The 26,625-nt window shown below is 37.8% G+C and overlaps 1 protein-coding gene across 3 annotated transcripts in view; it reads right to left on the bottom strand.

Annotated features, from left to right (window-relative positions):
• WDR27 (WD repeat domain 27) overlaps positions 1–26,625 on the bottom strand; it is a 397,567-nt gene that overhangs the window by 240,348 nt on the left and 130,594 nt on the right. For all 3 annotated transcript variants that reach the window (XM_058289718.2, XM_058289717.2, XM_058289719.2), the window contains one exon: positions 7,171–7,273. In XM_058289718.2, coding sequence (XP_058145701.1) covers positions 7,171–7,273 — 103 coding nt within the window. The remainder of the gene's footprint in view (positions 1–7,170; positions 7,274–26,625) is intronic.

Here is a 26,625-nt window from a genome sequence, read left to right on the forward strand (position 1 = left end):
ATTTCCCAACAAAAAAAAAAGAAAAGAAAAGAAAAGAAAAAATAAATAAATAAAATACCTGTACATACATAGCTCTAAAACTTACACAGCTCTGGAAATTAAAGTTAAATGTTAACTCTATTTTTTAAGAATTGTAAGGAATTTCCCCCTGCACAGTGCTAATGAACGCTTAATAAGAAGACTCAAGGTATATGCATTTTTTACCTGATTCTTTTCTCTGAATCACAGCAAGAGAGGGAGCAGGAAATATAAATGTTGAATATCCCCAGACCAAGGAAATGGTGCTACCTGTGTGGGGACTACTATTCCCCTATCTCTTCCCTAGCTCATGCCCAACCCCCACCCCACATTTAACACTTTTCTTTGTTCACCCACTTGGGGGACTAGAACTCCCAATGCACAGTGTGCCCAGGGGTGAAGAAGGATGGGCAGAGGCCCACTGACTTCCTGGGGAAAGTGACCCCGTACTATTAGGTGAGGGAGCCAACATAGGAAGGGTCCTGGGAATGGAGCAGACTAAAAGGTATACATGTGGATTTTCATATGCCTCGTTTGATAAGGATAAATTAGCTACTGCCTGCCTCAGATGCTAGAGGGTATTGATTTTCTTCAGTGACAGAATGCTAAGCAGTTAAAGTAAGAAAAAGCCTACCTCCAGCATCCAAGTAAAGAGGAAAGTGACTAAGAGCAATTCAAATACCCACCTACCAGCAAAAAATAAGGGCAGAAAAAAATACTATCATGCTTATGAAAAAGAGCGAAAGAACTTATGGGGACCTAGGAAAACATTGTGTAGCTCAAGAGAAGACAGCAAGGCTTGCAACTTTTTTACTTTACAAAATTCTGTTTGCATTTTCTAATATTATTACTTTACCCTATATAATTATTTGATAATATTTTCAATTAAAAAAAAAATAAGAGCACCCACCACCTAGCACCAAACCATTAGATCTTAGTTTCTAATTCCATTCTCCAGCAAAGTGAACCAGAGCTCCTTGGGGAAACGGATGGATTCTAGAACTGGGATAGGAAATATACAAGATAAATCTGAATCATCTTATAGGACCAGAAAGTAAGGATGTAGTCCAAAAAATGTGATGGGAGTATGTCAAAGGGACACAAAAGTCAAATGAAAGAGCCTCCAATGGTTCAATGTAAGCCACAAAATAAAACAGTACTGGATTATAAGCCAAAGAATAAAATAAATATCTGTGACTTCTTACTGGCATAAAAACAAATGACTGAATAAATAAATATTATGGGGGAGAATACACAAATATCCTGTACAGAAGAATCCCAAACAAGATATGCAGATATTTCACCCTCAAGGAGTTGGAAGCTAACTCCCACTCTTTAGGAAGGCAGCACATAGTGACTTCTTTCTAAAGAACACAGTATGGAAAGGGGGAAGGGGAGAAAGCTTTACAGTAAATAAACCCAACACTTGATCAGCCAGGTGATCAAGTTCAATATCAGTGGTGATACATTGTGTCCATACGTACCCTTGAGATGATGTTATAAAAATGGCATTTTATCTCCATGGTCTTCCTCTCCAAATCCCATAACCCCAGTCTACTCATGAGAAAAACACCAGATAAATCCCAACAGAGGGGACTCCAACAAAACACCTGACCAGTATACTCAAAACTTTCAAGGTCATTAAAATTAAGGAAAGTCTGAGAGACTGTCACAGCCAAGAAGAACCTAAGGAAATATGGAAAGTAATAAGTATCCTAGATGCGTCCCCCAACAGAACAAGGGCCTTAGGTAAAAATTAAGAGAATCTGAATGAATTATGGATTTTAGTTAATAATTGATTCATTAATTGTAATAAATGCATCATACTAAACTAAGATGTTAATAATCGGAGAAACTAGCACTGATTTTTTTTTTCAATTTTTCTGTAAATCTAAAATGGTTTCAGTAAAAAATAAAAGCCCCATTTTTTTATTAAAAAATCATTCCTGTGGATTAAAGTTCAAGTGAAGTAGTACTTAGCAGCATGGAAGGGGATGCTTCTGCAGGCTGGAACTCTAGGAGAGCAGCCATTTTGAAATGACACAGCCAAGTAGACACTTTTAGCATGGGCAGTAAAGACCCAAGAGTCTCCCAATCCCTGTCCACAGGCATTTGCCTCTCTTAGGTAGAAGGGAGCATCTCTGCCTGTTAACACCTGATGGGAGGGCCTGGGCTCCCCTCTGAACTTGAAAGCCTGTTAGGCAACGCTGTTCCCTGGGCACGGGATTTGACTAGTCCATGTGGCAGCTCCCGCCAGTGCATTAGGAAGCATCTGGCTATTGGAGTCAGGCGGCTATTGGAAGAGAAGAGCAGCTGCAATCACTCAGCAGTCACACGCAGATGCTTTGAGTCTCTTAACTGGCTCCGGTTCAGCATAAGCAGCAGTGAATGTATAACGTGTAAGTCCTTCATTAATCACACCTCTCACTTGTAAGCCTTGGCTAAGAGCAGGCTAGTAGCCAACACATCTGGGTCAGAATCCTGTGCAACCCTGAGCAAGTTATTATCCCCTCTGAGCTTCCATTTGCTTAGCTGTAAAATGGAAGTAAGCCTTGCAGAAGTATTGTCGAGATAGCAAGTGATTTTTTTAGGGTTGGTATTGTAACATTTAATAAAAATAATGCTATGGGTTAATAGAAAACAGCAGAGAAACAAAGAATTAAAATGCATGCTATGTAAAATCCCAACTAAAACCCAAACATGTCTAATGTATTCATTCATTAGCTAACTAAAAGCCCTAGAAAGGCAAGACACCCAATATAATAAAATACTGCTAAACAGTTGGCAGTTTTCAGTTATCCAAATTGTGGAATATGTGTTTTGTATTCTTTTCTCAATCAAGAAAAAAATTCTTTTTGAATGCTATATAACACATATATAAAACAAGATAGAAAAATATATTATAAACTTTTAACAGCTGTAAATACATTATCTTACACGTTTCTCATAGGCAATAGATTGATTATGGTAAATACATAGCATGAAACTACTACTAAGATTAAAAAAATAGACAAAAACACATGTCAGCTATCTGTTAACATACAAGCAACACTCCCTTCTACCCACTCTTAAAAAAAATTACATAATGCTGTCAGAAAAAAAAGTCTTAAAAACTACATATTTTAATAAGAAATAAATTCAATAAAGAATGATGATACTGAGAACCAAGGCATTTAGAGATTTCAAAAGTCATGCTTTTTTTTTCAGTTGATCCAAAATTTTGTCAACTAAGTTTTCAAAAGTTTGTTCAGAGCCAACATTACTCATAACGGTCACACATTAATTTCATATGTTTATTTTCTCCCAATAAAAGACCTTTGATAAACATCTAAAATGGCCAGGTATAACGTAGTTGAGATGAAACTGGATCAGATACAGGTATTGTGTTTAACAACCATCACCGCAAATGTTTAAGGGTCGCAAGTTTCTTCAACCAACCAAACAAAACAAGAATCAAAATGGCACGGCATATATTGTAAATAAATCAAAACAACTGTGTGTGTAACAGAAAGACAAAGCAGTGGCACATTAACCCAAAGCTAGCTGAACACAAAACAATGAATGTCTATTGCATAGTAAATAAACTGAAAGTTGTTTCCAAGTGAGACAAGATGACGGGTGAGGTCATCACATAGGTGCTTACTGAGCTTCCCGATGACCTCTGACTGTGAGGGCATGAAGGTATGTAAGAGGGACTGAGCTGACAAGCTGGTAATCCACGGTCACTTGATATTTGCCATGTCCGGTACTGAGCAGTTAACGATTATTTACTCAAGTGTTAAGATGTAGGTTTTGTGCATAAGTTGGATAGGAAGTATATTTAATCATGCCCAGCATTCAGTAAATGTTCAATAATATATTGAAAATAATTTTACAATGGCACTATCAGTGACTGCTAGCAGTAATAATTGTCCTTTCTTGGTCATATATTCCTAAAGAAACAGCATCTTAAACAAAAAGCTTATCTTATCCTGGTTTATTATGCGATATGGCTGAGAGAAGAGCAAATCCCTAAGATATTGTATACATTTAATATGAAACATGCCTAGGTTTAATTTGGAACAACATGCCTCCTGAGAAATTGTTTCTCAATTTAACAATCCCTACTTTTGTAAGTTTTGTGCATGGATAAGAATTTTCAGAATTGCTTCATATTTCTAAAAGGAAGGCACAATGTTTTTTGAACAAGCATGACAGATCACTTGCCAAATGTTAAGGAATTGGCCAGCATTGATGGAAAGTTTTGCCAGCCTAGATATAAAACTATATAAAACTCCTTGGGTTTTTTTGTGTTTTTTTTTTTTAACTAAACACTTTACTTCATACTTGGCTTATAGAAATAAACTAGGACTCTCTCGATTTCAATAATTCTACTCTTTATAATTTAAAAAAATTAATTGTATAAGCACATTATTAAAATTCAATTGCTGTTTAAACTTCTGTTTTTTACTAGCTAGCTTAGTTAAATGTAATCATTATTCCTTCTTCAATTTTTTCTTTTAAGGCAGCACTTCTCATACTTTTGGGTCTAAGTATCAACTAAAACATTAAATTGACAGATTTCCAGGTCCTATCTGCTAAACTGATCTCATGAAACTTCTAGATGTTTATCGAACTAATAGAGCCCTATTCTTCCTTCACTAAATATTTCACATTTAAAATTGACTTGGGGAGCAGATGTGGCTCAAGCAGTTGGGCGCCCACCTCCCACGTGGGAGGTCCCAGGTTCGATTCCCATTGCCTCCTAAAGAAGACAAACAAACAATGAGCAGACAATAGCAAAAACAATAAGCAGACAATGAGAAAAAAAAAAAAAGCAGACAATGAGCAATAATGAGCACAAACAATGAACAAAAACAAGCAAACAGATGAGAGAGCTATGGGCAGAGGGCATTAAAAAATGTATTAAAAAATTAAATTGATTTGGAAAGACAAGATATAGAGTAAACTAAAAACTAAATGATTTAATGTTTTCATATTCTTTCATCCATGGTAACAAAGGTACCACAACAGTGCTCAATGCCAACAATAGGGGTGTATAAGGGGGACAATAGGGGTGTATAAGGGGTTTTTTCTTTTTGAAGTAATGAAAATGTTCTAAAATTGAATGCAGTGATGAATTCACAACTCTGTGATTGTACTGAGAGCCACTGAGTACCGCTGAATGGATTGTATGGAGTATGAACATAACTAAATAAACCTTTTTAAAAAAAGCTAAATGGTACTATGACGCAGGATACTTCAAGAGAATTACAGATCTTGAATATTCTGAGAGTTCACAGGGAAAGCAATATGAACATGACTGATCAATGCAGGCCCACAGTGGAAGCAGAAATTAAGATAGATCTGGAAAAATGAGGGGGATATGGATAGGCAGAGAAAATGAGTGGGAGCATTCTCCAGGTCAGTCATACACTATAGAAGACATAAACACTGGAATTAGCCATCAAAAGGCCTCTAAGATACACAACCCAGTACTCACTCTGCACTCAACTCTTCTGAAACTTACCATGCAAAGCCACTCCAGGTCAACTGGTCTCTCAACTGTATGGTCGGCACCAGCCCCTCTAGAATTTCAGCTCCTAGACCAGAGCTTTGGTGCTAGTTCATGACAAGGTCGTGCACTCTGGAGCTAAATTTGGCCTTGGCAGGTCAAAATCAACTGTGGTTTCCATCTTTTAATGACCTAACAGCTTATGATCCAAGCAATTTCTTAAAACCTTTTTTCTATTCAAGCACATGATGATCATTTCCTATGCCACCAAATTCCTTTCTGAATATGTTATGGTAAATAGGCAGCCTTCCATTTTGATTTGCTGAGAAGATTGAGGCTCTCCAGTTTGAGCCTCCTGTGTTACTGCTCACCATTAAAATATTTCTCCTTTGAAGTTTAAAAATTTTCATTTAGTTATTGCTCCTTTTCTGTCTCCTGCACATAAACTTAAGTTTAAGGTCAAATAAAATAGTGTTCAATATGCTTAAGTTCAATTGTTACCAGTAAAAAACTGCATAATAAAAAAGTTTAGAAAATAAATATGTGACTCTCAGTTCAATCAGAAAGTGACATTTTCCCAAATAAACTTCATGACTTCCTTTAATTTTTGGAAATTTAATTATGTTTTTTTGTTTAGATAACCCTTACAGACCTACAGTGGGTTATAATGTGTCTCCCAAAAGATATGTCCAGTGCTATCTATGAATGTGTCTTCATTTGGAAATGGGATCTTTGCAGGTGTAATTAAATTTAGGATCTCAAAATGAGGACATCTTGGCTTTAGGATGGGCCCTAAAGCCACTGACTGGTATCCCTATAAGAGAAAGGAGAGTAAGATATGAGATACACAGAGAAGATCATGTACCCATAGAGGAAGAGATTGGAGCCCAAGTCAAGGAATACCAGGCATGGCTGGCAGCCACTGGAAGCTAGAAGACCATGGAGCGTACTTGCCCCCAGGGCCTCCAGAAGGCACCAAACCTACAGATACCTTGAGTTTGGCCTTCTGGGCTCCCAAACTATGAAAGACTCAATCTCCATTGTCTTTACCTGCCGAGTTTGTGGTAATGTAGTATGACAGCCAAGGCAACTCGCACAAGACCTTTTTAACTATATTGAGGACAAATGGGTTTTTATTAGTATCTGTTTCAAGTCCATCATAAGATATGAAGATATGTTTTTAAAATGTGTAATATATGTGTGCATGTGTTTATAAAATTTTGGGTCGGTAATTTCATCAGAATAAGCACGCTGTGCCCTAACGGATCAAACTTAGAACATGAATACCACAGTTAGATAGTATGGTATTTCATTTATAAATGTTATTATCTTGTAATTCAAAGAAAATATACCACCTATGCAATGTCTTTCACATAGTAGGCACTGAATAAATATGTATGCAATGATTAATAAATGAAAAAACAAATGAATAAATGATTGATATTTAAAGTATCATGCTTCACTAAAAAAATAGCTCACACATTATTATTATTAAAATACTAGTTTGTGTAAGATCTCAAAATATTGACCAGTAGTCAAGTTTGAGATAGACTGTTATCCTCATATGCAATAATATTAAATAAGTCTACATAATAATGAAAGATAGAATCTTTATATTTAAAGAAATCAAAATGCAAACACACGACTCTAGTACATACAGATCTGTCCTCAGCACCACAAGCAATATACTGTCCACAAGGGCTAAAAGACACTCCACATGGATAGCAGCGGTTTGCATGACCTTCGAAATGCCGTTCACACCTACAAAGAAAAAAAGAAGCAACAGGAGGGGAAAAATTTTTTTTTTAATTTTTAACACGACTTAAAAGAAGGAAACTGACTTGTCTTTCTTCACTGAAAAAAAGGAACTAATTCCTGAAGAAAATTTTTATATGTAAGAATTATTCAGCAGCAAACAGGTCATTCTAGAGATCTTTAAAAAATTATGACAAGATCTTTTAAAATAATAAATTCACAAAGACAATAAACCTAACAGCAAATGTATTTTTTTATATATGAAGACTATTAAATGATAAACAGATTACTCTGGAGATCTTTATAAATAATATTTACAAAACCTTTTAGAATCAACTTATTTAGTTCAATGATTCAGACTTTTGATGGGTACAACAGTCCATCAAGGCTGGTCAAATTTCACAATTATTTATAAGGTGCTATATAAAATTTCTTTATTCTAAAATCAGACAGGGAAATGATGCTAATTTTATTGCGAGAATGTCCAATACCTTTGGGGATAACAAATGAATTCCCAAGAAAACATCTGACAGCACTGGGGTTAGCCGCCATGATGGATACAACCATAATCAAACCTGGTACCTGCTCAAGAAGCCATGACTGGTGGACAGTGTCCTCCACAAAAGGCACAGAAGTTGGCCACTGGGATTTTATTTACTTGTTCTAGTGATTTAAAAGGAGAGCAAAAAACACTCTGCTAATTTTATCCTTGTGTGTGTGTTGTGTATACACAACATACACTCTCACATACAAATATGTTTTGTTCTATATATTATATTTTTAGTGATTGTAAACCATAATATAATTAACAGGATACATACATAGACACACTCATACACTGATATGTTTTTCAACAGTTTAATACCTATAATTAGCAGGATATGCGGAAAAAAAAAAAAAACCCACTAAGCATAAGGGTATGGAAAATTTGGTAACATGGTTGACCCTAAATTTTCTAGTTTTGTGATACATGGAATCTAGTTCACATAACCATATGTGACCTCTGCGTATCCAGTTAGACCTTTTGCTAACACCAACATGGCTCTAAAAGAAGTCATGCTAGCAGACATAAGAATCATTTAGTTCTGCATAAGCAGTTTCATAACAATTTCACTTTCAAAATAGATACACAGTGGGAAGAGGGTGATGGCTGATAGCCAGAGCTGAAACTCTCACAAAAACAATGGAGAAAGAACCAAAAGCTGTCTGGGGCACTTGCTTTGGGGGTCAGCAGACAAGGATAGTGCTACACAACTCCCAGGAGGGCAAGAGACAGAGAGATGAAGAAGCCAAAAAGACAAACTGAGTTACCAAGGCCCTGCAGCAGCCAGAAGGGCTCCCCTCCCCCAGCACCAAGAACTAAGCTAGGGTAAAACCCATTTCACTGCATTTGACTGAGAGGAGAACAGACATCTTCCTCCCTGTCATTTGTTTCAAGGGAAAAGGGAGGACGCAAGGGTGCTTTTCTTCAGTGATTTCCTCCGGCAGAGCCCACTTTGAATCTCAAATCTGGAGATTCAATACAGGAACACAGAAAACCCAGAGTGAAACACCTCAATGGAAATGTGCATTGACTAGCGCCATCTGCTGGCTGCTGTGGAAACAGCATGGACAAACTGCTCTACCCAACCCCTGGAAGAAAATCTTTGCCCCAAAGTGAGTCCTTGGTCCAATTTTGAAAACTTAAGCTGGGCAATTTTAAAGACAGAATAAGTTGAGCCAAATATCAAATAAGAACTGTGGGGAAAAAAAAACACAATGGGCAAGAGATAGAAATTAGCCATCAGAGTAAATACACCAACATATTGATATGTCCAGACATCAGCAAAAATGTATAAACCATACTAGGAAACAGGAAGAGATGGTCCAGACAGAAGAACAAACCAAATATCCTAAAGTGATACAAGATTTAACACAATTAGCCAGTGATAATCACACAGCTATCCAAAATCACTTCAAAGAATTTAAAGAAAATAGGACTAAAGAAATAAAGGATATTAAAAAGACACTGGGAGAGCATAAAGAACAGTTTGAAAGACTGCAAAGAAAAGTAACAGACCTTATGGGAATGAAAGACACAATGGATGAGATTAAAAATACATTAGAGGGACAACCAGCAAGATGGCAGCAGAGTAAGGAGCTCCTAGAGTCAGCTTCTGCTCCAGGGTAGTTATTAAATACACAGAGCTATCTGAAGCACCTGTTTGGGGGCTTCAGGAGAGCATCCTGCAACATTCTTGAAGGAATGGAAGGAGCAAACTGCCCATCTGCAGAGAAGGTTTGTAAGTAGAGCACTCCATGCCCTGGAGGCCAGTGCCCATCCTCCACTGGAGGCACAAGCTGCCGCAGGAGCTGTTCTACAGCTGGAATTGGAAGCTCCACTTCCCAAAACCAGGGGAGGAAGAGACTGTTGGGCACCCATTTCAGCTACTGATGAGGAAACTCAGCAGGGTAAAGTATAATCCTGAGAACAGCTAAAGTTTGAACCTGTCCAAGTCAGAAAGAGGCAAGTAGCTGCCATTTTGACTCTGCCTCCAGCATGAGGGGAAGCCGGGCTGTCCAAAAATCACAGTGACCATTGGGACCATCTTCTTTAACCAGATAGGCCTACAGCCCTAGCCTGCGCTTTAGCCCCACCTCTGGCAAGGAGGAAGCCAGCAGGCCCTGCACCAGCCTATCCAGGTAACTGCAGGTACATTTGGCTGGCATAGATGGAATAATCAGAAGTCTGCTGGGGGAATTATGCTCACCTTGGACCTGCATTGCATAGATTGCTGCCCACACCTGCAGCTCCATCCCTGCCCCAGGCAGTTTCATCAGTTTCTCTGGGCAACTACAGTCTAGGCCTGAATGACTTGGATTATTACACACAGCTGTGACTCTGTCCCTAACCCTGGCAACAGAGAAAGTTGGGAGAGGTTTCATCAGTCCCTAGGGAAATGAGGGCAGCTTGAGCCTCCACAGCTTACAGCACCAACTACATCCTTGGCTCCTTCTGCACAATCAGCAATGGAGAAAGGGCAGGAAGCCCTAAACTAAAGAGAGAAACCGCACTGAATAAATGCATCTAGTAAGACAGATGCCAAGACAAAAAAAAAAAAAAATTACAAGCAACACCAAGAAACAGGAAGATATATCCCAGTTAAAGGAACAAGATAAGCCTCCAGATGACAAAAAGGAATTGGGACAAATAATCATAGATGTGCAAACAAATCTCCTTAATAAATTCAATGAGATGGCTAAAGAGATTAAGGATATTAAGAAGACATCGAATGAACACAAAGAATTTGAAAGCATACATAGAAAAATAGCAGATCTTATGGGTATGAAAAGTGCAATAAATGAAATAAAAAATACACTGGAATCATATAATAGCAGATTTGAGGAGGTAGAAGAAAGGATTGCTGAGCTTGAAGAAATGGCCTCTGAAAATTAACATACAAAAGAACAGATGAAGAAAAGAATGGGAAAAATTGAACAAGCTGTCAGGGAACTAAATGACAGCAAGAGACATGCAAACATACATGCCACGGGTGTCCCAGAAGGGGCAGAAGGAACATTTGAAGAAATAATGGTAGAAAATTTCCCAACCTTATTGAAGTATTGAAGGACATAAATATCTACATCCAAGAAGCACAACATACTCCCATCCGAAAAAATCCAAATAGACCAACTCTGAGACACGTACACTAATCAGAATGTCAAATGCCAAAGACAGAAAGAGAATTCTGAGAACAGCAAGAGAAAAGCAATGCATAACTTAGAAGGCATGCCCAATAAGATTAAATGCCAATTTTTCACCAGAAAACATAGAGGGCAAGAAGACAGTGGTATGATATATTTAAGATACTGCAAGAGAAAAAATTCCAGCCAAGAATCTTATATCCACCAAGACTGTCTTTCAAAAATTAGGGCAAGTTTAGAATATTCACAGATAAACAGAAACTGAGTGAGTTTGTAACCAGAGACTGGATTTGCAGGAAATACTGAAGGGTATCTAGAGCCTGAAAAGAAAAGATGGGGGGAGAGACGCCTGGAAGAGAGTCTAGAAATGAAATTATATCAATAAAAGCAACTAAAAGTGTCAAAAGAGTGGTGAAAATAAAATATGACAGATAAAGTCCAAATATTCAGGAATAAACCTAAGCAATGATGTAAAGCACTTGTATTCAGAAAACTATGTTAAATAACTATGTTAAAAGAAATTTAAAATACATTGTCTCTCTAATATATTTTTAATCTCATCCATTGTGTCTTTCATTCCCATAATTGAAAGAACGTTCCATGCTCATGGATTGGAAGACTAAATATTATTAAGATATCAATCCTACTCAAGTTGATATACAGATTCAATACTAACCTGATAAAAATTCCACCACCATTTTTTAAAATAAATGGAAAACACAATTATTAAATTAATTTGGAAGGGTAAGGTATCCTGAATAGCCAGAAACATCTCAAAAAGGAAAAGCAAAGGTGGAGGGCTCTCATCTCTGGCCTTTAAATCGTATTACCTCACTACTGTGCTAACAATAGCATGGTATTGCCATAAAGACAGACACATAGACTAATGGAATCAAACTGATCATTCAGAAACAGACCTTCACATCTATGGTCAAGTGATTTTTGACTAGCCTGTCAAACCCACCCAGCTTGGGCAGAACAGCCCATTCAACAAATGGTGCTGAGAGAACTGGATAGCCATAGCCAAAAAGAAGGAAAGAGGACCCTTATCTCACACCTTATCCAAAAATCAACTCAAAATGAATAAAAAAACTGAAATATAAAAAGCAAGAAAAATAAAGCTTCTAGAAGAAAATGCAGGAAAATATCTTCAAGACCTGGTGGTAGGTGGTGGATTCTTAAAGGAGGTAAGAGGAGAACTGAGATGGACTATTGATGTTCAAAGTATGTAGAAGTTTTAATTAGCTTTACTGCAAAAGTGTGGAAATTGTACAGAGTTGATGGGTAACACATAGTGAGTAATAGCTGATTTATAAATGGGAATGTGGCTGGAAAGGTGTAGTCTAGGGATGTAAATACCACTTGACAGAATGCTAGACAATAATCGACAAATTGAATAGCACGGTAAACCCAGATGTGAATGAGAATTGTAGTTAATGATACACATGCAAAAGTGTCCCTTGTTAGCTAGAGCAAATGTACATCACCATTGCAGGGTGGTGAGAATGTGGAGAAGCTTGGAAAAAATACAACTAGAGTGACCTATGGACTGTGGTTAGCAGTAATAATGTAATATTCTTGCATCTATGCTAAAGACGTACTGTGCTGATAATGGGTCAATGTGGAAAATTTGTGCCAAATGTACACTATGAATGTGGTAATAATTGGATGATATTACCTCATAATCTACAACAAATGCTCCACCACATTGTGGTGTGTTGATAGAGGAGTGTTGTTTGGGAATTTTGCACATGTGCATAATTGTTTTGTAATTTTACAATTTCTGTCATAAAAATATATTTAAAAAATAATAATAGGGTAGGTTGGGGGAAAAATACACCAAATGTAAGATAAGAACTATAATTAGTAGTAAGAGTTTGACAATATTTTTTCACAATTTGTAACAAACGTCTCATGACAACACAAGGTGTTGGTGGAGGATTGATGTATGGGCTCTCTGATGTTATGCATGCTTGCTTTGTAAGTTCACAACTTCTACTGTACACTTTACTGTTTATGTATGTTTATATATAAATGATATAAAAATAATAATAGGGTGGGTTGGGGTAAAAATACTTTGGTTAGCAGTAACATTTTGATGAGGCTCTTTAATCATTAGTTAAAAATGTTTAACAACAATGCAAGGTATTGGTGGTAGGATGAGGTATGGTAGCCCTGTATGATATTATATATGTTTGCTTTGTAAGTTCACAACTAATACTATACCCTTATTGTTTACATATGTTTATATATGAGTGATATACTTCAATAAGTTTTTTAAAGTAAAAAAAATACATTAGAGGCACATAAGAGCAGATCTGAATTGCTTGAAAACAAAAGTAGTGATTTTGAGGACAAAATATCTGAACTGGAAAAGAACAGAGAACAGAAAGAAAAAGGAATGGAAAAAATGGAATGGAGGGAGTCCAGGGAATTGAATTACAATGCAAAATGCACAAACATTTGCATTACTGGTGTCCCAGAAGGAGAAGAGAATGAAATAGGGGCAGAAAGAATATTTGGGGAAATAATGACTGAAAACTTCCCATGAATATCAATATCCAAGAAGGACAAAGCACCCAAAACAGAATAAATCCAAACAGACCTACCCAGAGACGCCTGTTATTCAGAATGACAAATATCAGAGGTAAAGAGAGGATTCTCAAAGCAGCAAGAGAAAGGCAAAGCATCACATACAAGGGAAACTCGATGAGATTAAATGCCTATCTCTCATCAGATACTGTGGAGGAAAGAAGAGAGTGGTATGATTTATTTAATGCACTGAAAGAGAAAAACTGCCAGCCAAGAATTCTGTACCCAGCAAAGCTGTCCTTCAAAAATGAGAGTAAATGCAAAGTCTTTGCAGACAGACAAAAACTGATAGAATATGTTACCAAAAAGACCAACTTTGCAAGAGATACTAAGAGGAGTGCTGCAGCCTGAAAGGAAAAAACAAGCATGAGAGATTTGGAGAAGAGTTTATTAAAGCCTGATGAAGGAAAATGCATAGCATGAATTACTTGAATCTGTCTTTTTTTTATTATCATTTAAAGTTTTAGACACAGGTACATTTATTCTGGAGAAACAAGGCAAAACTATTTGTAAGATAAGTATTTTAGATGAAGCCTATAAATCTAAGTGGTAGCATTATTGTATGGTATTTGGACTATGTATTGATAAATTATGGTTTTTACTTAAGATTAGAATTCTGAGCATGTTTTTTATGTTTAAACTTAATTTAATGCAAATATATGGAAGGATACATTTTAAAGACTCAACTTAAAAAGCAAATTCCTGAACAGAAAATAACTTGACCAGTGTTATTAAAATGTTGACTCATTGACTTTTGTTTTATAAGAAAGGAAATAAGTGATTGCTTTCTCTCCTGGAAATATACTGCTGTTACTATTCACTCTGTTTTTCCTTACTTCTGTAGAGTAAGTTTGTCACTAGGCTTAAATGTTTTTAATATATATTTTGATTCAAAGTTACGGTTTTGATATATGTGGGATCTTTGAAACTTCAGCCAAAAATGCATGCAAATGTGAACATTCTGAAGTTTCTCCTAATTCTGGTTTTGAAGTTTTTGGTTTTAAAGAACTTATAACAATGGTAGTAGTCTGCTTCAATATTTGTTATATATGTGAAAATGTCACAAGGATGGTTTTATTTTTTAGGTTATCACTGTAGGTAGGTTAGTCCTTACCACAAGTAAGTCATTTTTTTAAATGTGTATTTTTTATTGAGCACATTTTACAGATACCTCATAATAAATTGGACTGCAACATTTTTTTTTTAAATAGGGGATGATGTGGGAAAGGGAGGGGGTACATGGGAATTCCTCATAATTTTGATGTAACTTTTCTGTAATCTAAAACCTCTTTAAAAATAAAGTTTATCATACTAAAAAAAATAGATACACAATGTTATGGCCTCAAAAAAAGTAATTTCTATTGACCAAAGGTTAATACAAGAACAATAAATACATTTATGTCAGTAATTACCTGAATATTCAATATTTATGTAAGTGATTTATATTTTAAAATTTATCTTAGGAAAATAATTGTAAGAATATTTAGCTAAATGATTTTTCATTAATTTGGTTTCCACAAAATATCTCTAGTTCTATGAACTTACCATGGAGACTTATCTAAGTCCAGTAGATTTACAAGGCTATTGTCCAAGTTCTTATATATGCAATTATACATATATTTTTATTTCACATAATATATTTAGGTCATAATAGGGCAATCATACAATATTTGTCCTTTTGTGTCTGACCTGGTTCACTCAACATAATGTCCTCCAGGCTCATCCATGTAGTCATATGTTTTATGACTTCATTTTTTCTTACTGCTGCATAATATTCCATCATGTGTAAACACCATAATTTGTTTATCCATTCATCAGTTGATGGACACCTGGGTTGTTTCCAACTTTTGGCAATTGTGAATAATGCTGCTATGAACATCGGTGTGCAGATGTCTGTTCATGTCCATGCTCTCAGTTCTCCTGGGTATATACCTAGCAATGGTATTGCCAGGTCTCATGGGAAATCTATATTCAACTTCCTTGGGAGCTGCCAAATAATCCTCCACAGTGGCTGTACCATTCTACATTCCAACCAACAGTGAATAAGCATTTCTATTTCTCCACATCCTCTCCAACATTTACACTTTTCCAACTTTTTAAATAGCAGCCAGTCTAATAGATGTGAAATGATATCTCAATGTAGTTTTGATTTGTATTTCCCTAATTGCTAGTGATGTTGAAAATTTCTTCAACATTTGTCTTTTCTTCAGACAGTTATCTTTTCATGTCTTTTGCCCATTTTTTAACTGGATTTTTTTTTTTAATTTTTGAATTGTATGAACTCCTTATATATCATGGATATTAAACCCTTATCAGATATGTGATTACCAAATATTTCCTCCCATTGAGTCAGCTGCCTTTTCACCCTTTTGACAAAGTCCTTTGAGGTGAAAAAGTTTTGAATTTTGAGGAGGTCCAATTTATCTATTTTTTCTTTTGTTGTTCATGTCATGTTTCAGGTATAAGGTTTAAGAAACTTTTCCCTACCACAAAGAACTTGAAAATGTTTTCCTACATTTTCTTCTAGTTTTATGGTTGTTGTTTTAATGTTTAAAACCTTGAGCCATTTTGAGTTAATTTTTGTATAAGGTGTGAGATGGGGGTCTTCTATCTTTCTTTTGGATATGGATATCCAGTACTCTCAGCACCATTTGTGAATAGACTGCTCTGGCCCAGCTGGGTGGGCTTAACAACCTTGTCAAAAATCACAATACTGTAGATATGAGGGTCAATTTCTGAGTTCTCAGTTTGGTTCCATTGGTCAAGATGTCTGTCCTTATGCCACTAAGTAAGAGTCTTCCAACTTCGTTCTTCTTTTTTAAGACAGTTTTAGCTATTTGGGTCCCCTTTCCTTTCCAAATAAATTTGATTATTGGCTTTTCAATTTCTGCAAAAAAAGAAAAAGCTGTTGGGATTTTTACTGGGATTGCATTGAATATGTAAATTAGTTTGGGTAGAATTGACAGCTTAACAATGTTTAGTCTTCCAATCCATGAACACTGAATGTTCTTCCATTTATTTAAGTCTTCTTTGGTTTCTTTTAGCAATGTTTTGTAATTTTCTGAATGCAGACCTTTTATGTCCTTGGTTAAGTTTATTCCTAAATATCTTATTGTTTTAGTTGCTATTATAAATGGAATTTTTTTCTCATTTCCTCATCAGAATGCACATCAGTAGTGTATAGAAATGCTATTGAATTTTGTGTATTAATCTTGTATCCTGCCACATTGCTGAACTTGTCTATTAATTCTAGCAGCTTTGTTGTGGATTTTTCAGGATTTTCTATATATAGGATCATGTCATCAGTGAATAGCACAATAACTGAATAATAATGGTGACTGTGGGCATCCTAGTCTTATTCCTGATCTCAGTGGGAAAGCTTTCAGTCTTTCACTGTTGAGTATACTGGTAGCTGTAGGTTCTCATATATGCATTTTACTATATTGAGAAAGCTTACTTCTATTCCTTTTTTTTTTTTTTTTTTTTAGTGTTTTTTATCAAGGAAGGGTGCTGTATTGCTGTATTTTGTCAAATGCCTTTTCTCCATCAGGTGAGAGGATCATGTGATTTTTCTTCTTCAATTTATCACTGTGGTTTATTACACTAATTGATTTTCTTGTGTTGAACCACCCTTGCATACCTGGGGTAAAACACACTTGATCATGGTGTATGATTCTTTTAATGTGCTTTTGGATTCTGTTTGCAAGTATTTTCTTGAGGATTTTTTCATCTATACTCACTAGAGATATTGGTCAGTAATTTTCTTTTTTCTAGTATCTTTATCTGATTTTGGTATTAGGGTGATGTTGGCTTCATAGGATGAGTTTGGTAGCATTCTTTCCTGTTCAATTTTTTGGAAGAGCTTGAGCAAGATTGGTATTAGGTCATCTTTGAATGACTGGTAGAATTCACCTGTTAAGCCATCTAGTCCCGGGTTTTTCATCTTTGGGAGGCTCTCAATGACTATTTCAATCTCTTCACTTGTGATTCATTTGTTGAGGTCTTCAATTTCTTCTAGGGGTCAGTGTTGGTGGTTTGTGTGTTTCTAGGAATTTATCTCATCTACATTTTCTAGTTTTTGGCATACAGTTGTTCATAGTATCCTCTTATGATCTCTCTTATTTCTGCAGGGTCAGTGGTAATGCCGCCCTCCCCCCCCCCCCCCCCCCCCATTTCTGATTTCTGATTTTATTTATTTGTGTCTTCTTTTTTTCTTTGTCAGTCTAGCTAAGGGTTTGTTGATTTTGTTGATCCTCTCAAAGAACCAACTTTTGGTTTTGTTGATTCTCTATTATTTTTTGTTGTTGTTGTTCTCAATTTCATTTATTTCCACTCTGATCTTTACTATTTCTTTCTCTTGGCTTGGTTTGGGATTAGTTTGCTATTCTTTTTCTAGTTCTGCCAGGTGTGTGGTTAGGTTTTCAATTTTAGCTGGCTCTTTTTTTCTTAATGTAAGCCTTGAGGGCTTTAAATTTCCCTCTCAGCCCTGCCTTTGTGGTGTCCCATAGGTTTTGATATGTTATGTTCTCATTTTCATTTTTCTCAAGATATTTGCTGAATTCTCGTGCAATTTCTTCTTTGACCCACTAGTTATTTAAGAGTGTGTTTTTAAATCTCCACATTTTTATGAATTTTTCCTTTTTCCATCCATTACTGGTTTCTAGCTTCATTCCATTATGATCAGAGAAGTGTTTTGTATAATTTCAATCTTTTTTAAATTCATTGAGACTTGTCTTGAGACCCAACATATGGTCTATCTTGGAGAAGGATCCATGGGCATTTGAAAAGAATGAATATCCTGCTGTTTTAGGGTGTAATTCTCTATAGATGTCTGTTAGGTCTAGTTCATTTATCATATTATTCAAGCTCCCTGTTTCTTTATTCATCCTCTGTCTAGATGTTCTACCCAATACTGAGAGTGGTGTATTTAAGTCTCCAACTATTATTGTACAGATGTCTATTTCTCCCTTACATACAGCTTTGCCAGTATGTGCTTCATGTATCTTGGGGCACTGAGGTCAGATGCATAAATATATAGTATAGTTCTTTCTTCTTGCTGAATTGCCCCCTTTTATTAATGTATAATGACCTTCTTTGTCCCTTATAACAGTTTTGCATTTAAAATATATTTTGTCCAATATTAGTATTGCTACTCCAGTCTTTTATGGTTACTATTTGCATGGAATATTTTACTAAACTTTGGCTTTTAACCTAGTTGTTTTCTTCTATCTGACGTGAGTCTCTTACAGACAACATACAGATGGCTCATATTTTTTTATCCATTCCATCATTCTGTGTCTTTTGACTGGGGAGTTCAAGCCATTAACTTCAATGTTATGGGAAGCAGATTTGGCTCAACAGAGAGCGTCTGCCTACCACATGGGAAGTCCAGGGTTCAAACCCAGGACCTCCTGACCTGTGTGGTGAGCTGGCCCACGTGCACAGTGCTGATGCACACAAGGAGTGCTGTGCCATGCAGGGGTGTCCTCCGCATAGGGGAGCCCCATGCACAAGGAGTGTGCCCCATAAGGAGAGCCACCCAGTCTGGAAAAAAAAAGTGCAGCCTGACCAGGAGTGGTGCCACACACATGGAGAGCTGACACAGCAAGATGACACAACAAAAAGAGACACAGATTCCCAGGGCCACTGACAGGAATATAAGTGGGCACAGAAGAACACACAGCAAATAGACACAGACAACAGACAACTCCGGTGGGGGGAAGGAAGGGGAGAGAAACAAAAAAATAAATCTTTTTTAAAAATTCAATGTTACTACTGTAAAGGCATTACTTCATCCATTTTGACTTTGGCTCTGATGTCATATCATACTATTGTCTATCTTTTTACCCTTTATTTTATCTTTTCTAATATTCTTTATTTCTACACTCTTCTCCAAGTCTCTTACCCTTGTTTTTACCTTTTAGGTTGCAGCACCCACTTTAGTATCTCTTATAATTATGGTATTTTGGTTACATACTCTATCAGTTTTTGTTTTTCTGTGAAGACCTTGAACTCCCCTCATTTTTGAACAACAGCTTTGCTGGATACAGAATTCTTGGCTGCAAGTTTTTCTCTTTCAGTACCTTAAATACATCATATCACTTTCTTCTCTACTCCATGGTTTCTGATGAGAGGTTTGCACTTAATCTTCTCAAGGTTCCCTTGTATGTGATGCTTTCCTTTTCTCTTGCTGCTTTTAGAATCCTCTCTTTATCTCTATTTGTCATTCTGATTATCAGGTGTCTTGTCTTGGGGTAGGACTATTCAGATTTATTCTGTTTGGGGTGAGTTGTCCTTTGATATTGATTTTTATGTCTTTCATAAGGGTAGGGAAGTTTTCAGTCATTAGTTCCTCAGATATTCTTTCTACCCCTTTTCCATTTTCTTCTCCTTCTGGGACACTAATAATGCATATTTTTGCATTACACATTGTCATTCAATTCCCTGAGACCCTATACCATTTTTTCCATTCTCCTCTCTTTCTGTTCTGTCTTTTCCAGTTCAGATGTTCTGTCTTCAAAATCACTAATTCTGTCTTGAAGCAGTTCAAATCTGCTCTTATGTGCCTCTAATGCATTTTTAACCTCTTCATCATGACCTTCATTTCCATAAGGTCTGTGACTTTTCTTTGCAGACTTTCAAATTGTTCTTCATGCTCACCCAGTGTCTTAATATCCTTTATCTCTTTAACCATATTTTCTTTCTATTCTTTAATTTGATTTGGGAGAGTTGTGTGACTATCATTGACTAATTGTCTTAAGTCTTGTACCTCTTTAGAATATGTGTTTGTTCCTTTGGCTGAACCATCTCTTCCTGTTCCTTAGTATAGCTTATAATTTTTTGCTGAGTTCTAGGCATCTGAAGATGTTGGTGAATTTGCTCTGATGTTCAATTTCTCTCTTTTGCCTACTGTTATTATTTTTTTCACAGCTCTTCTTTGATATTTGGTTCAACTTTTCCTAAGTCTTTAAAATTGCCCAGCTTAAGTTATCAAAATCATGTTAGAGACTCACTAATGGGGTGCAGATTTTCTCCTAGAAGTAACAGAGACCGAATTGCAGCTTTTCTCCATGTAATTTCCAGACTGGCCAGCAGATGGCACTTGTTGGCACTCCTTTCTAAGGAGGTGTATCTCTTGGTTTTATTTTGTTTTGGTCTGGCTGGAGCTGAGATTCAAAGCAGACTCCACTGTTAGAATTCACTGAAGAAAAGTCCCCTGACTCCCCCTCCTTTTTCCCTTGTAACAGCTCTCAGGGAGGAAGACATCTGCTCCCCTCTCAGTTAGCTGCAATGGGCCAGAGGTTTTACCTCCACTTAATATGTAAGGGGTGGGGGAAGGGAGCCCTTCCCGGTGGTGGGGAGGTTAGTAACAAGAGATTGTTGTTTCAGGTTGTCTCTCTGTCCTTCACCCTCCTGGGAGTTGTGAAGCACTGTCCTGGTCTGCTGATCCCCAAAGCAGGACCCTCAGGCAGTTTGACTCTTTCTTCATTGTTTTTGTGAAAGAACTGAGCCTTGTCTTCCTAATCTGATGCCATCTTGTGCCCAAAACCTTTTTTTAAATTATTTATTTCACCCCACCCCCTCGTTGTTTGCACTTGCTGTGTCTGTTTGTCTTCCTTATTTCTTTAGAAGGCACTGGGAACTGAACCTGGGACCTCCAATGTGGGAGGGAGACATCAAATAGCTTGAGCCACCTCCATTCCTTGCTTTGTTGTGTCTCTCCTAATGTTTCCTTCTTGTGTCTCTTGTTGCATCAGCTTGCTGTGCCTGCCTGCCAAACCATCTCACTGTCTTCTTTAGGAGGCACCAGGAACTGAACCAGGGACCTCCCATGTAGTAGGCAAGAGCCCAATAGCTTGATCCACATCTGCTTCCCTATATAATCTTTTTTTTTTAAGATTTATTTATTACCCCCCCCCCCCCATTGTTTTGCACTCACTTCCTGCTCTCCGTGTCCATTTACTGTGTGTTCTTCTGTGTCTGCTTGTCTTCTCTTTAGGTAGCCCCAGGTACCAATCCTGGAACCTTCCAGAGTGGAAGAGAGGTGCTCAATCTCCTGCATTACCTCAGCTCCCTGGTCTACTGTATCTCTTATTGTCTCTCTTCTGTGTCTCTTTTTGTTGTGTCATCTTGCTGTGCCACCTCTCTGCACAGGCCAGCACTCCTGCATGGGCCAACATGCCATGCAGGTCAGTACACTGCATGGGCCAGCACTCCATGCAGGCCAGCACTCCGCATCAGCCAGCTCTTTGTGTGGGCCAAACTCACTGTGCGGGCCAGCTTGCCTTCACCAGGAGGCCCTAGGAATGGAACCCTGGACCTCCTATATGTAAACAGGAGCCCAACTGCTTGAGCCACATCTGCTTCCCCTTCTCTATAACCTTTTGAAAACTATATACAGTAGAATACTTATATAACAACTTTGATAAGAATGTCATGTCTGGCTATTTAAAGTATGAAGTCATTCATGCAGTCTAATTCAACATATTATTTATTGAAAACCCACTACATTCTGTGTAGCACAGATATTATAGAGATAATTCTATCTGGAAAACCCTTGTAGATGGTGATATAAATTTAAAGAAAATCACGTGAGTTGCACCATCTTACTGAGAAAAATACTATTAAATCTTTGCTGAAAGGTCATAAATGTTTATCATAAACTTTATCATATATTTTATTTTTGTTATTAAAAATACTATTAAAAAGAAGAAACATGAAGAATGAAAATAAAAGCATTCCTAATCCTTCCCTCAAAGGACAACCACAGAGAAGTATTTTGGTGCTTACATGTAGATTTTCAAAATTTTAATTCAACTATGCATACTTTTATATTCGTCTATGTTTACTTCACAACCTATCATATGCATGCCCCTTATAATCAAATATTTTTCTAAAGTGGCGGCTAAGCAGGGGTTCTGGAGCCAGGCTTTATGGTCCAAATGCTTTCTTTCCAAATACCTCTGCTGAATCATTAGCCTCTCTGTACCTCATTTTTCTTATTTATAAAATGGGCTTACACAAGTTAGCATATGGAAAGTTCAGAGAACAGCGCTGTCATATAAGTTCTCAGTAAGTGTCTATTAAATAAACAGAATTTTAATGGCGTGTAGTAGTCCCACCATAAAGTATACCATCATTTATTTAAATAATCCTCTATCAGTAAATGTTTATTTGTTGCCAATTTTTTTTTTTTTGTATTCTAATTTTTGCTACTCTGAACACTCATGTTTGTTTCCTAAGAATAAATTGTTAGAAGGGAAATTAGTCAGGCCAAAGCGTATGCACATTTTTAAACTTCATGACAAGCAAACAGGAAAACAAAGCCGGAAATGGAGGGAGGAGTGGTGGTTTAGGAGGGGGATGGCTTGCAGCGTGCAGCTTTTAATAGGATGGTGAAAGAAGATTTCCCTGCGAACACTGCACAAAAGTAAGTTCCTAATGCAGGTGAATGAACAAGTCCTGTATTTCTCAGGAGGAAGAGGTTTATAAGCGCAACAAACAGCAAGTGCTGAGAGGGGAGTGGATGGCACATGAATGAGAAAACGAGCGGCCACCTGCTAGAGGGTAAAAAAGAGGGCAGGGGGAGGGTCATCACAGATGAAGCCAGCCAGGTGAGTTTTAAGTTCTTATTAAAAGCCCAAAATAGAGATGTCAGAGGGATGCTCTGGGTTTCTAGGTCCTTGGCATCATCGCAACAAAGAATTCAGAGATGTGCCAGTTTAATGAGGCCAGTGAAAGGGTTTATTGAGAAACGAGAAAAAGGGCAATTACACACCTGAGACATAGGTGTGGATGTGCTACAGGATGAGATGTGCAGGGTGGGGCCCCGGGGTGAGCTTTTGAAGGCCCTTCCCCCTCCCCCCTCCCACGTTAAGGAGGGACCTCAGCTACTTGCTGTCCTGATCCTTTGTCTTTCTACCTTCCCCTGTTAGCTCTCAGGGTACCAGCAGGGAGGCCTTGCTGTATGGAGTTATCTGGGACTTTTTTTTTTTTTTTTTGAGTAAAGTTTTTTTATTGTCTTTTTTTTTAAAGACACATGGATCACACAAAATGTTACATTAAAAAATATAAGAGGTTCCCATATACCCCACACCCCACTCTTCCTACATCAACAACCTCTTCCCTCATCATGGGACATTCCTTGCATTTGGTGAACACATTTTGGAGCACTGCTGCACCACATGGATTATAGTTTACACTCTCCCCCAGTCCACTCAGTGGGTTATGGCAGGATTTATAGTGTCCTGAATCTGTCCCTGCAATATCGTTCAGGACAACTCCAAGTCCCGAAATGCCCCCATATCACACCTCTTCTTTATCTCCCTGTCCTTAGTAACTCCTGAGGCCACTGTCTCCATATCAATGATACAATTTCTTCCATTGCTAGAGTCACAATAGTTCTATAGTAAAATACTAGTAAATTCACTCTAATCCACTCCCTATCCCTCCATCCTGTGGACTGTTGGTGGGCTTTTCAGCTGAAGCGGTTATGGCTTTGTTTTCCAGCAGCTGCCTTCCGGGCAGGGTCTCCCGACCATGCATTTCAGCTGTGGTAGTTATGGCTCAGTTCTGACGAACTGCTTTCCCTCATTTCCTACACTAACCTGCCTCAGAGACATTACAAGGTGTCGTGTTCATGAGGAAAACCAGACAGGCGGTAGAAATTTGTATAGCATCAAAAGACAGAAAGTAGATTAGATAAGGTCACCAAGAGATTGAAGACTAAAATAAAAATGGACAAGAGCTCTATGGAGGGTGAAAACAAGATGGGGGAAAAAAATGAAAGAGTTAAAAAAAAAAGACCAGTGAGTGTCAAAAGACAAATTGGAGTTGAGTTTGCAGATTAGAGCACTTGATTCCAAACACCAAAAGTTTTGCTGCAGCAAGGAAGTCAGATCACAGGTCAAATGAAGCTTCGATCTTCTAGGGACAGCTAACGATTGTTAAGGCCATAAAAAGGAAGTCAGCTTGACTCCTACTGATTGGACAGGGGTTTGTCCATCTTAGAAGGGCAAGTTCAGGGCAAGTGGGCCTTATTTTGCATTGGGTTAAATGCAATGGACAAAGGGCTCAATGGCCTATGAGTCAGCGGTCTTCGAGAGGATTTCAAATTTCAAGATAGCAAGAGGGAACTTGAAGAAGGAGTAGGGCACAGGTTTTTGGCTCTGAGGGTTCCTCAAAGCTTTCTCTATATAATTTCACCATGAGGTTGGCGGGGGTGGAGAACAGACGGGAGGAATCCTGGAAACCAAGTGGAGAATGTCTTTCGAGAAGGAAGTTGGACTAAGCTGTGTCCAAATACTACTGAAAATCCAAATACCATGAAGACTGAGAAAAAGCCCTTGGTTTTAGCAATGTGAAACTCATTAATAACCTTGAGAAAGGTTTCCCTCAGGGAGCAGGGGGAATAACAGAGTCAAAAGAAAAGAAAAGAAAAAAGAAAAAAACCTCATTGGACTCCAAGAAAAAATAAAAAGAAAGACATTGGAGAATATCCTATTAATTTTTATGACAGAAAATCAGTAAATAAACTATGAGGTGAATGCCTAGCTGTTTGTATTAAGAATGCGGCAACAAAATGGGGGGGGGGGGCAGGACTAACAACTATTACCCTCCATTTTAATTTCCCAGCTGTTAAAATAAATGTCATACAATAGGTTGGCTCAACAACAGGAATTTACTGGCTCACAGTTTCAGAGGCTAGAAGGCGAGCTTCCTCCTGGAGTTCTATGTGCTGAGTACTGGCAATCTTTGGGGTATCTTAGCTTTTCTGTCACACGGCCATGCTCATGGTGGCGTCTTCTACATTATCCTCCAGTGCCAACAACTTTCAGCTTCTGGCGGCTCCCGATGGCTTTTTAAATTTTAAACCTGAGTCCAATTTCCTTTGCTACTAAGGACTTCAGCCTTACTGAATTATGGCTCACCCTCTTTCCGTCTGGGTACTCCTTAAGCAATACCATCCTCAAAGGTCCTCTCTACAAATGAGTTCACAACCACAGGTGCATGGGTTGGGACCAGAACCTGCCTTTTGTGGGGGACATGATTCAGTCCCCAACAGTCTGCCTCTGGACACAGAAGACATGTTCTTTCCCCACACAAAATACATTTATTCCATCACAGTATCCCAAAAAGCCTTAAGCAATTTTAGAATAATGCTAAGTGCAAAGGCTCATAAAAATCTGTTATAGGCATGGTCCACCTAAGGCAAAATTCCTCTCCATTGTACCTATGAAAACTAGAAAACAAGCTATTGAATTCCAATATACAAGGGTGGCAAAGGATAGGATGAACATTCCCATTCCAGAAGGAAGACATTGGAAGGAAAACAAGTCCAGAACCAGCAGGGCAAACTCCATTAAATTTCAATTTCTTAGTTATTTGTGCCTTGATTCTTTGTCTTCTGGACCTGATGGAGCAGCAGCTCCACCTCCTCTAAGTGCTGGCACACTCACTGAGGCACCCCCCTTTCTGAGCACTGGAATGGGGGCCAGCCACTCTGTGAACTTTGGCATTCTCCAAGCATTGGGGTGGCTGCACTCTTCCGGGGAAATGGTGCCCAAGGCCATCCGCCTCTGCAAGCACCAGGGAAAATGGCCTGCAAGGGTGACTCCACCTTTTCCTCACATGTGATGGGCCCACTGTCTTGGACCAAGGAGATCTTTTCAGTCCAGGTCTTTGTTTCCATGGTTCTGGCCTTGAAGTCCTTCTTCCTTCAAGTCGTTCCTTCACTGTCCATTTTAGGCTTTGCTTATGTTCATATATATTTTGCAAAAATCCTGTGACTTTGTGTAGCAGTTTGACATGGTTATGAATTCCAAAAATAGATATTGGATTATGTTTGTAATCTGGTCTGTACCTGGGCATGATTAAGATATGATTAGAGCTTTGATTGGGCCATGTCATCAGGGCATTGAGTCCCCACCCCTTGGTGGGTAGGGACTCACAGAAAAAATATGGCAAAGTTGAAGGTTTTTGATGTTGGGGTTTTGATGTTGGAGTGTGATGCTGAAGCCTTAAGCTGGAGCCCCAGGAAGTAAGCACACAGAGGAAAGAGAAGCAAGCCCCAGGAAGAGAGG

This window comes from Dasypus novemcinctus, chromosome 28 (genome assembly GCF_030445035.2).
Source record: "Dasypus novemcinctus isolate mDasNov1 chromosome 28, mDasNov1.1.hap2, whole genome shotgun sequence".
Taxonomy (NCBI): domain Eukaryota; kingdom Metazoa; phylum Chordata; class Mammalia; order Cingulata; family Dasypodidae; genus Dasypus; species Dasypus novemcinctus.